At 42.6% G+C, this 12,143-nt stretch overlaps 1 protein-coding gene across 10 annotated transcripts in view; it reads left to right on the forward strand.

Moving 5' to 3' along the window:
- Nucleotides 1-12,143, forward strand: part of srcin1a (SRC kinase signaling inhibitor 1a) — a 200,166-nt gene that overhangs the window by 101,985 nt on the left and 86,038 nt on the right. For all 10 annotated transcript variants that reach the window (XM_072693175.1, XM_072693178.1, XM_072693182.1 and 7 more), the window contains one exon: nt 2,997-3,310. In XM_072693175.1, the coding sequence (XP_072549276.1) occupies nt 2,997-3,310 (314 nt within the window). The remainder of the gene's footprint in view (nt 1-2,996; nt 3,311-12,143) is intronic.

Here is a 12,143-nt window from a genome sequence, read left to right on the forward strand (position 1 = left end):
ATTATGTAATATCACAGTTATACACCATTATTGAATGTTTAATTGCTATCTTAGGTCAGGAAAGAAGGGATGGTGTGGCTGGAAAACACTGAGAGCTGAGCTTTAAATGGAGCCTGACTGTAGACGTTTGGGTTTAATGGAGACTGAGTTCAGAACTTTGAGTCAATTTTAATGGGATTTGTGTGCAACACTCAGATGTGCAGAAAGCCAACAACCTTCTGATCCCATACCCTTCACTCCTCCTGCCAATACAGGCAATCAATCCAGCCACCTGCTGGTCCCATGCCCTCATCTCTAACCTTCACTCCCCCCTTAACTTTTCTCCAGTCCAGGGAACCAAAACCAGCAACCTACCACCCTCAAGCCCACCTTAAACTGAAACTGACAACCTTCCAGTTTCTAACCTGCTTTTCTGACCTTTACTCTTCCTAACCACCACTTCCTGTCAGTCGAGGGAAGCGAACTAACAACCTTCCAGTTTCAAGCCCACGTCTCTAACTTTAAGCCTCCCTGCGCCCACTTCTTGCCAGTCTGGGGGATTAAACTGACAACCTTCCAGTTTCTAACCTGCTTTTCTGACCTTTACTCCCCCTAAACACCACTTCCTGTGAGTCTAGGGAAGCAGATTAACAACCTTCCAGTTCCAAGCCCATTTCTATATCTTTACACACATTCCAGTCCCCCACTTCCAGCCAGGTTAGGCAATTGAAAAGACAACCTTCTGGTCCCAAGTCTGTTTCTATACCTTTACCTTCGCTTCCCCCACATCCTGCCCTTATTGAATGTTTAATTGCTATCTTAGGTCAGGAAAGAAAGGATGGTGTGGCTGGAAAACACTGAGAACTGAGCTTTAAATGGAGGCTGACAGTAGATGTTTGGGTTTAATGGAGACTGAGTGCAGAACTTTGAGTGAATACGCTCTGCTTTCCAACAATTTCACTGAAGCATTTATGTGTGTGTGTGTGTGTGTGTGTGTGTGTGTGTTTGTGTTTGCGTGAGCGTGAGTGTATGCATGTTCAGAAAGCAATAAACAGCACTTCAGACGACAAACAGGCAAAACGAAGTGGAATCTCCTGGCGGGGAAATTCGGCCCCATTCTTTGATGTGAAGCATGGCTTCTTCTACTCTTTTACTTTGCCTCTTTTCTTTTCACCTAAACCCGAGATCAATAACTCTGCAGGAGACACACACACACACACACACACACACACTTGTCTAACAGCTCATCCCATCTCTCTCTCTTTTTCTGCCTGTCCACTACTCTCTCTTTGTGTGTATGTGTGTGTGTGTATGTGTGTTGCAGCGCATGTATGTAAGGATGATGGTGTGCATAAATATAATAATTGTGTGTGTGTGTGTGTGTGTGTGTGTGTGTGTCTGCATACTTGCATGTGTGTTGCACCTCATGTGTGTGTGGGGGGATGTAATATACATGTGTAACCTATCGCAACACAGCATGACTGAATACTGATGAGTGTAAAATATCAGCTGATGCAAATGTGTGTAACAGTATGTGCTGTAAATGATTGAATAACTGTGTAACAGCAATGTAACATGACTAAATAATAGTGTGTAACAGAACATAATATTGTAACATGACTAAATAATAGTGTGTAACAGCAGCAGTAGCGTAACATGTAAATATCAGTGTGTAACATAGCAGTGTAACATGGCTAAATATCAGTGTGTAACAGCAGTGTAACATGGCTGAATAATATTATGTAACAGCAACATAGCATGACTGAATAATAGTGTGTAACAGTAATGTAACATGGCTGAATATCAGTGTGTAACAGAACATAATATTGTAACCTGACTAAATAATAGCATGTAGTATATCTGAACAATTGTGTGTAAGATAGCAATGTAACATTATTGAATAATAGTGTGTAACAACAACACAACATGACTAAATAATAGTGTGTAACAGTAACATAACATGGCTAAATATCAGTGTGTAACATAGCAGTGTAACATGGCTGAATAATATTGTGTAACAGCAACATAGCATGACTGAATAATAGTGTGTAACAGTAATGTAACATGGCTGAATAATTTGTATGTAACAGCAACATAGCATGACTAAATACCAGTGTGTAACAGTAATGTAACATGGCTGAATAATAGTGTGTAACAGTAATGTAACATGGCTGAATAATTGTGTGTAACAGCAACATAGCATGACTAAATATCAGTGTGTAACAGTAATGTAACATGGCTGAATAATAGTGTATAATAGCAACATGGCATGACTGAATATCAGTGTGTAACAGTAACATAACATGGCTAAATATCAGTTTGTAACATAGTAGTGTAACATGACTGAATATCATTGTGTAACAGCAGTGTAACACGGCTGAATAATAGTGTGTAACAGTAATGTAACACGGCTGAATATCAGTGTGTAACATAGCAGTGTAACACGACTGAACAATTGTGTGTAACAGCACTGCAATGTTTGTGAATAATAGTGTGTAACAGTAACGTAACACTGAATAATAGTGTGTAACAGGAATGTAACATTAAATAATAGGGTGTAATATCATAATAGACTGAAAATAGTGTGTAACAGCAATGTAACATAATAGTGTGTAATATAGAAATGTAACATTATGAATAACGTGTAACACTATATAGCATGATTGAATAAAGTAACAGCACTGTGATGTGAATTGAATAACATCACATGACTAAATATTAGACTAACATAGCGATGTAACACTTACACAGTAGTTCGTAACAAACCAATGTAACATGACTATAATAGAAGTCTGTAACACAACATACTGTATCAAATAGCTAAATGAATGGCGGTTGCCAGCAGACGGTGTAGGGTTTCAGGTTTTCTGCCTAGCATAGCAACATAACATCAGTGAACAATTGCTGTGAGAATAATCACTGTATGTAACATAGCGACATATTGTAACTAATTAACTGCTCAGTGTGTAACATAGCAACAATAGAGTGCTATAATGAATCCTCTCCTCTTCCTCCAGACCCTGAGCGTGGCGGGGGTCACATCATGTCCACTGATGACCTGGAGTACCCACGGGAATACCGGACGCTGGGGAATGGACGACGCTTCTCTAATGTGGGCCTGGTGCACACGTCCGAACACCGGCACACAGTCATCGCTGCCCAGAGCCTGGAGGCCCTTAGCAACCTGCACAAGGCCGACATGGAGCGCAAACGGGACGCCTTCATGGAGCACCTGAAGAGCAAATACACACCACAGCACTCTCTACCACCTTCACCATCCCCCTCACACGGCAGCATGAGGGGGGCGTCTGAGAGGAGCGCACGGGAACAGGTACATGTACACACACCCATAAAGACTGATCAGCCATAACATTAGCACCACTGACAGGTGAAACAAATAACATGGATTATCTTCATCTACAGTGGCTTCATTTGTCAAGAGATAGGATCTGCCAAAAGAATAGGACTCTCTGGTGCAGATGAACATGAACCTATTGGCATGCTGCCTAATCCCAGACCTGCGCTAGAGGGGTATAAAGCCCCCCAGCATTGAGCTGTGGAGCAGTGGAACTGGGTACCATTAGGGAACTCTGGATTTTGGAGGATCTCCACCCCACCTCTTCCCCAACTCCTCAACTCAATCCCAGACATATTTGATGGAACACCACCAACCATCACTTCAGAGAACACTGCAGTTCCACTGCTCCACAGCTCAATGCTGGGGGGCTTCATACCCCTCTAGCCCATGCTTGGCATTAGGCCCAAAGAGTTCATGTTTATCTGCTCCAGAGAGTCTAATGACTGCAACTGCAACTGAAAGTAGTCGAATGCCTTCATTAGAAGGGGTGTCCACATACTTTTGGACACATAGAGTGTATGTAATAATTATGTCCTATTTTATGTTTGTCAGTACAGGTGTCTATAACCCTAAACCTAATCCTACCCTTAATGAAAACACAATAGTCCTCACACCCACACACACACACACACAGACGTGTATAGGTCATGTGCTCTGTGAGGTGTTCTGGTGAAATACTGTGTGTGTTGTGAAATTGATGAATGGTTGAGCTGGTGAAGTGTGTGCCCCATTACACTACAGTCAGCTAAACAGAGCAGAGCACTGAGTGTGTGGCTGAAATACAGAGACAGGCAAAGAAACACACACACACACACACACACACACACACACACACATGCAGCATTTAGAGCATTATCATGTCTTTAGGAGTGTGTTCATGCTAATGTGCAGTAAGGGCATATGCCGCAGGGCTTTCCACACATGAGGGATTGTACATAATCTGTTCATCCACACACACACATCTCTCTCGCTTTCTCTCTCTCTCTCACGCTCTCTCTCACTTATCCCTCTTTCATCTCTCCATCTCTCCATCTCTGCCTCCATCTGGAGACACGTTAACACTCCAGCTGCTGCTGCTGTTCAGAGCTCTGCTCTTCTTCAGCTCCGTTTGTCTCCCATGTTCCTCTGTAAACGCTCACCTTCTGCTCCTCGCCCTCCTCTCAGTTCACACCTGCATGCTGAGTAAGGTCATTTGTCTGTGTGAATGAATGTATGGAAAATGTGTGTGTGTGTTTTACGCAGCACAGTGTCTGTGTGTGTGTTTGTGCATAGTGAATGAATGAAAGTGTGTGTGTGTGTGCTTTTGTGTTATGCAGCACTGTGTGTGTGTTTGTGCATAGTGAATGAATGAAAGTGTGTGTGTGTGTGCTTTTGTGTTATGCAGCACTGTGTGTGTGTTTGTGCATAGTGAATGAATGAAAGTGTGTGTGTGTGTGCTTTTGTATTATGCAGCACTGTGTGTGTTTGTGCATAGTGAATAAATGAAAGTGTGTGTGTGTTTTTGTGTTATGCAGCACAGTGTGTGTGTGTGTGTGTTTGTGCATAGTGAATACATGAAAGTGTGTGTGTGTTTTTGTGTTATGCAGCACAGTGTGTGTGTGTGTTTGTGCACAGTGAATGAATGAAAGTGTGTGTTACGCAGTACAGTGTGTGTGTGTGTTTGTGTGTTAGACACCACAGTGAATACATGAAATAGTTTGTGTGTGTGTGTGTGTGTTTGTGCTATGCAGCACTGTGAAAGAATGAAAGTGTGTGTGTGGTGCTATGTGTGTTTGTGTGTTAGACAGTGTGTGTATGTGTGTTTGACAGTGTGTGTGTATGTGTGTTTGTGTGATAGACAGTGTGTGTATGTGTTTGACAGTGTGTGTGTGTTTGTGTGTTAGACAGTGTGTGTATGTGTGTTTGACAGTGTGTGTGTATGTGTGTTTGTGTGTTAGACAGTGTGTGTATGTGTGTGTTTGTGTTATGCAGCAATGAATGAATGAAAATGTGTGTGTGTGTGTGTGTGTGTGTTAGTGTGTGTGTGTGTGTGAGAAAGAGAGAGAGAGCGTGTAGCAGTAGTGTGCTACATCACTGCAGTGTGAATGAAAGTGTAATGCTGAGGTGCGTGTGAGTGTGTATGTGTGTTAGGCCGCTACGGTGTGTGTGTGTGTGTGTGTGTGTGTGTGTGTGTGTGTGTGTAGCACTTGCATGCTACACAACTGCAGTGTGAATGTGTGCTACAGAGGTGTGTATGTGTGTGTGTGTGTGTGTAAGTCTGCGTGCGCACATATGCTACGTAATTGCAGTGTGAATGAATGTGTCTGCGTGTGTTGATTGCCCAAAAGCGCGAGAGAGAGAGAGAGAGAGAGAGAGAGGGGTTGGTGAGAGACAGGTGGAGTCAGCGGTTGCCGCGGCAACCTCGTCGCCCTTATATGGAAACCGGTGATATCATATTGCAAAGGTCAGAACGTAGGGAGAGAGAGAGGGAGCGGTAAAACGAGGAAGACAGATAAAGAGAGAGAGAGAGAGAGAGAGAGACATAGAAATAGAGTAGAAAAATATCATCACTGCAGAAGCGTGGTGGAGAGCAGAGAGGAATACACTCCACGGGATCGCTTGGGATTCATTGAGGGGGCGGGAGCAGGGAGCTGGGGGGGTGGATAGGAGAAGGGGTGTCGGAGGAGCAGGGGGGAGGAGGCAGAGGAGGAAGAGGAGGAGAGCGAGGAAAAGCAAGGATGAGTGCAGCAGTGTGTGAACGAGGAAGAAGAGAGTTAATTAGCCCCCACCTCCTCCTCTTTTCCCCAGCCTGTATGTGTGTGTGTGTGAGAGAGAGAGTGTGTGACTGTGTGTGTGTGTGTGTGTGTGTGAGACTCCAGCGCTGAAGAGTTAAAGCAGCAGCAGCAGCGGCGGCGGCAGCAGCCCGGCGATGTGGTAATGAATTAAATAAAAAAGCCCCGCCACTTTATGAGCGAGAGAGATAGAGAGAAACAGAGAGAGAGAGGGAAAGAGAGAGGGGGAGAGAGAGAGGGGGAGAGAGGGGGAGAGAGACAGAGGGGGAAAGAAGAGGAAGAATGTAGTGTATTGGACAGCTGACATCTGCTCAGGCTGACACGCACACACACTCACACACACTCCTCCGGCCGCAGGTAAGATTACACTGAGGTGTGTTTTTGTTTGTTTGTTTGTTTGTCGGCTGTATTTGTTTGTTTATGGCTGGTATGGTTGTCGTGGAGACCGTATGCAGGTGGCTCGTGTCTTATATATGTGCATGACTGTGTTTATAGGGGTGTGTGTGTGTGCGCGTATGTGTGTGTGAGCTGTGCTGTTTTGCATGCAGGTCAGGTGGTGTGTGTCTGCTGGGTCCCTTCTGTCAGCAAGGCTGACACTGTTTTGCACACTGGCTACCTAGGAAGGATGTGTGTGTGTGTGTGTGTGTGTGTGGATTTCTGTGGCTCTTAAATTGCTTTACAGTTTGCTCATGTGTGAGCATGTGTGTGTGTGTGTGTGTGTGTGTGTGTCTGTTTCCCTCACACTGTGCTGACAAGTGTTGCTCAGTGGGACGTTAGCACTTGAACCTGGACCAGGTGTGTAATGCCGCGTAACCCGACAGCATACATCACTGCCGCCATGCTGGGTCTATTTTGGTGGTAAATGAATGTGAAAGACCACCCAAATTCCGCTGTCATTAGCATAGACACACACACACACACACACACACACTAACACGCACTCACACACACATGTGTTCGTCCCAAGCTGGCTAGCTCTGTAGCATTTAGCCCAGTGTAATTGAGTGGCCATTACCGCTGGCTGCGATTTTGCGCTCCTGGCCAATCCAGCAGCAGGTTAAATGGTCAATTTTCCTCCCCGACAGTATGCTACAGCGTTGCTAAGCAACAGGCGACGCTGCGCGGTGGCCGGGGATGACATCATCAGGAAAACTGGAACCTGCTCCGGTGCGCGGCATTCACAGCCACTGCACCGAGCGCGTCATTCCCTGCAGACAGTAGTGGAAAATGCTCTGCCCGTTCACGCACTAAACAGCAGCTTTACAGGAGAAGGGAAATACGTCGTAACTTTCAGTGGAAGTCAATGGAAAAAACTGCTTTTCCGAGTCATTTTGGAGCATTTCTATTGATCCGTTCATCATCGGATTTGGACACAATGTAAAGGACAACTGCCAGATTCACGTAATGTCAAAAAGTGAAAAAGGGAGATACAAGGTTTTTGTTTGACAGTGTCTATAAACACTGCATGCTCATCCAGAGCCAACTTTCCACTCAGACTGGTTTGGAGCGAACCATTGCACCCACCCTAGAGAGAGCAAGGCCAATTGCACCTTAGTCCACTGGACCACCCGGGACCCCGGTTCTTTCCCAGTTTAAAGGTTCTTCACACTCACACATTCTCTCCATTACAAACAGGGTTCAGTTGCTAGGCTGTTTCCATGTGGTTGCTATGGTATTCCAGGTGGTGTTGCTAGCTGGTGTTGTTAGCTGGTTGCGATGGCTAAGCTTTAGTGGTTGCTAGATGGTTGCTGTGGGATTGCAGGTGGTTGCTATGGTGCCGTCAAGTGGTTGCTATGGTGCATGGTTCCTTATTGAATGAAAATTGGTTCCAGAACCATTTGAAGGTCCCTTCTTTTTTCTTTATGACTGTGAGGCACCATAGTTTGCTTGGCCATAGGCCGAGACCGACCTTCCCTTGGTCTGCTTAGATGGTGTGCACTGATGTTCTCATTTACTGTAACAAACTGAACACAGCCTACGAAACCATGCAGCTCATCAAAATGCTATCAGCGAGGTGCCACACAAAATCCATAGGAGAAAATAAAGTAAAACCTTAAAGCCACTGCAGGAAACGGCTGAATGTGCAAGTTCCATTACCTCTGCACCTCTACCTCTCAAGCAGGACAGTTACAAATGGATTGGGTTTCCTGTCCCAGAGGTCTGATAAGGTGAGGTATTTTGGGTGATTGGACATTTCAGATAGCGACCGCTTGCTTTCCTCACTCAGTAGTACTGAAATTCACTGAAATTGTCTTCTCTCCTGCCCTCGAATGTAGTTAATCGTCAAGACATGTTTGGTGTCGGAACTTCAGCTTCTTTAGTTTTAAATCAGTGCTACGAGGCTAATATACTCCAGTAAACATGATGCCAACTGGAGGCCTAAATCATCACACTTGCACCTCAGACCGTGTGGAGGTGTTCAGAAATCTCTAATAGAGCTGCTTATGTGTTTCTGACACTGCATGACTCACTGGTATCTCTAAACACGGACAGAAGTACAGCTTAAAGTTCAGCAGGGTTCTAGTTGGCTTCTACTCAGAGGTGTGGTGTGTTTTCTGATCTTGGTCTGGAGAGAAATGAAGATCTCAGTGTTGTTTTTACTGGTTTCTGAAATCATCAAACCCCTCAAACCCTCCTTAAGAGAAAAGAGAGCAACATTAGCATTTACTGTAGAGGTTTCTGGAGACAGCAAGAGAAAGCCTGAGATCTTCTGCTCTGAGGTCTGAGATGTAGAGCTGCTAATGCGATGAAGTTCAGAAAGAAGGTAGAGAGTTCAGTTCCTGCAGAGTGTTAGCGTGTTGCGGTCGCGGCAAATGTTTGGAAAATCGGTCCGATGTAAGAGATCTGAGAAATGAATGAATAAAACTAAAGCTGAAGTGGATTCAACTTTCAGGCCCTTTCTATGCAGTTGCCACATGATTGGCACTATGGTATTCCGGTGGATTCAATGGTGGTATTGTGACCGCGTTGCTAAGTGGTTGCTGTGGTATCCCAGGTGGTTGCTATGGTGTCGCTAAGTGGACACTATGGTGTTTTTTTCCTGGTGGCTGCTAGATGGTTGCAATGGCATTGCCAAGTGGTTGCTATGGTATTCCAGATGGTTTCTATGTTGTTGTTAGCTAGTTGCGATGGCATTGCTAAATATTTGCTAGGTGGGTGCTGTGGTATCCCAGGTGGTTGCTAAAGTGTCATTTAGTGGTTGCTATGGTGCTGTTAAGTGGTTACTATGGTGTTGCTAGGTGGTTGCTATGTTCTTTCCAGGTGGTTGCAATGGTGTTGCAAAGTGGCTGCTATGGTGTTGTGAAGTGCTTGCAATGGAATTGCAGGTGGTTGCTATGGTGTTGCTAAGTGGTTGATATGGTTTGGTAGGTAGACGTTGCTAGGATGTTTTATGCTAATAAATTTGTCTAAAGGTTGGAGTCCAAAATCATTGAGCTAAATGGTGGAATTCAAAGAGGTCTAATAGAGCTGTGTCCACAAACTTTTGGTTGTGGACAAATGTGAGGTGCCAAAATGTGCCCAAAAGATGCTCGGTCCAAAAGCCCCTCCATGCACAGACAGTACTGAGGAATGATGGACGATGGTGTGTGAGAGAGCTGCCCACTAAGATCATCAGTGTGACTTTTCCTTTGGGAAAAAATTCACCATGACTTTCCGAAGATCTCACACTTTTCTTAGATGAATATTATTTAGCTGAGACTGATGTGAGATCAGTTAAGCCACCTGAAACCCCATGATGGGCATCAACTGTGGCAAGAACTACCTGTCGACCCAATTGATTGGTGTCATTGTAGGACTGTTGGAGACCTCTTCATGCATCGTGTGGTCTGGTCATGGACTGGACTTGCTGGGCCAGCCTAAGATCAGAAGATGATCTTAAACAGAATATTTCATTCCTCTGGGTCCTGCAGATCCTAAATACCCAGCATGCTTTTCCTCGGTTTGTCTCGGCTGATTGGTGGCATTTGGGTGAAAGACGAAACCCGTAAATCTTTAACCTTAAGGAATATTTTTACACTGTCAAACGGCTTCAGGCTTGACCAAGGAAATCGTGTATTTTGTATCTGAATCCAGGAACCCGGAATACTCTTCCTTATCAAACCTCTGGGACATGAAACCCGACCCGTTTGTAACAGGCCTGTTTGAGCGCTGGAGGTGGAGAGGTAATGGAACATGCACATTCAGCCGTTTCCTGCAATAAGAGCTATTAAGAGTCAGAGTGGGAGAACCAGGCGGACCTGCTCCAAACCCCTATGCACAGAGTGTCACCTGAGAAGGCTGTGGGACAAAGACACACACACACACACACACACACTCACACACTCACACACACAGAGCAGGGTACAGTACATCAGCAGAGACAGATGGAAAACAGGAGAGTTCGGATTGTGAATTGAACGTGGGACTCTTGGGTTTTCACTTTTGTGAGAATTTCCTTTCATCAAAGAGAAAGAGCAGCCTGGCTGTACACACATCATTCAGCAGAGTGCAACCAATCAGGCTTTAATACGAAAGCAATTTCACTGCAGATGCACACTGTTATAACTGTTATAATATCATACCAATGGTAAAAAATAAGTTCATAATAAATTAGAACCTGTAAAAACAAACAAACATATAAATAATAATAATATTAGTTCTAACAAAGTCCATATCTGCAATAAAGTTCAGTTTAGAAGGATAACGTTCTAACAAAGTTCTAACAAAGTTCTAACAAAGTTCTAACAAAGTCAATATTTAGAATAAAGTTTTAACAAAGTCCATATCAAGAATGAAGTTCTAATGAAGTCAATATCTAGAATGAAGTTTTATCAAAGTCCATATCTGAAATGAATTTCAGATTATATCCACAATGAAGAATAACATTCTAACGAAGTCAATATCTAGAATAAAGTTCTAACAAAGTCCATATCTAGAATGAAGTTCAGTTTGGATCCAGAATAAAGTATAACGTTCTAACAAAGTTCATATCTAGAATGTTCTAACAAAGTCCATATCTAGAATGAAGTTCTAACAAAGTCAATATCTAGATTGAAGTTCGTCGGAATCTAGAATGAAAGTCGGAATCTAGAATGAAGTTCAGTTTAGATCCAGAATGAAGGATAACGTTCTAACAAAGTTCATATCTAAAATAAAGTTCCAACAAAGTCAATATCTAATATGAAGTTCTAGCAAAGTCCATATCTAGAATGAAGTTCAGTTTAGATCCACAATGAAGGATAACGTTCTAACAAATTCCATATCTAGAATAAAGTTCCAACAAATTTCATATTTTGAATGAAGTTCTAACAAAGTTCATATCTAGAATAAAGTTCTAACATTTCATATTTTGAATGAAGTTCTAACAAATTTCATATTTAGAATGAAATTCTAACAAATTCCATATCTGAAATAAAGTTCTAACAAATTTCATATTTAGAATGAAGTTCTAACAAATTTCATATTTAGAATGAAATTCTAACAAATTCCATATCTAGAATAAAGTTCCAACAAATTTCATATTTTGAATGAAGTTCTAACAAAGTTCATATCTAGAATAAAGTTCTAACAAATTTCATATTTAGAATGAAGTTCTAAAAAATTTCATATTTAGAATGAAATTCTAACAAATTCCATATCTAGAATAAAGTTCTAACAAATTCCATATATAGAATAAAGTTCCAACAAATTTCATATTTTGAATGAAGTTCTAACAAAGTTCATATCTAGAATAAAGTTCTAACAAATTTCATATTTAGAATGAAGTTCTAACAAATTCTATATCTAGAATAAAGTTCTAACAAATTTCATATTTAGAATGAAGTTCTAACAAATTCCATATCTGAAATGAAGTTCTGACAAAGTCAACATCTTGTATAAAGCTCTAATAAAATTCACAACAGTGAATTTCAGCAAAGTTTTGAAAGTTTTAACAAAGTCCATATCCAGAATGAAGCTCTGACCATGGCAAATCACAGCAGTAACACGTGTCCTGACTGGGTTTTTACTGGTACTCTGTAATCTCTGGATCTCTGTAATGCAGGTTTTACTAGCAG

The sequence above is a fragment of the Salminus brasiliensis genome, chromosome 12 (assembly GCF_030463535.1).
Source record: "Salminus brasiliensis chromosome 12, fSalBra1.hap2, whole genome shotgun sequence".
In the NCBI taxonomy this organism is placed as follows: domain Eukaryota; kingdom Metazoa; phylum Chordata; class Actinopteri; order Characiformes; family Bryconidae; genus Salminus; species Salminus brasiliensis.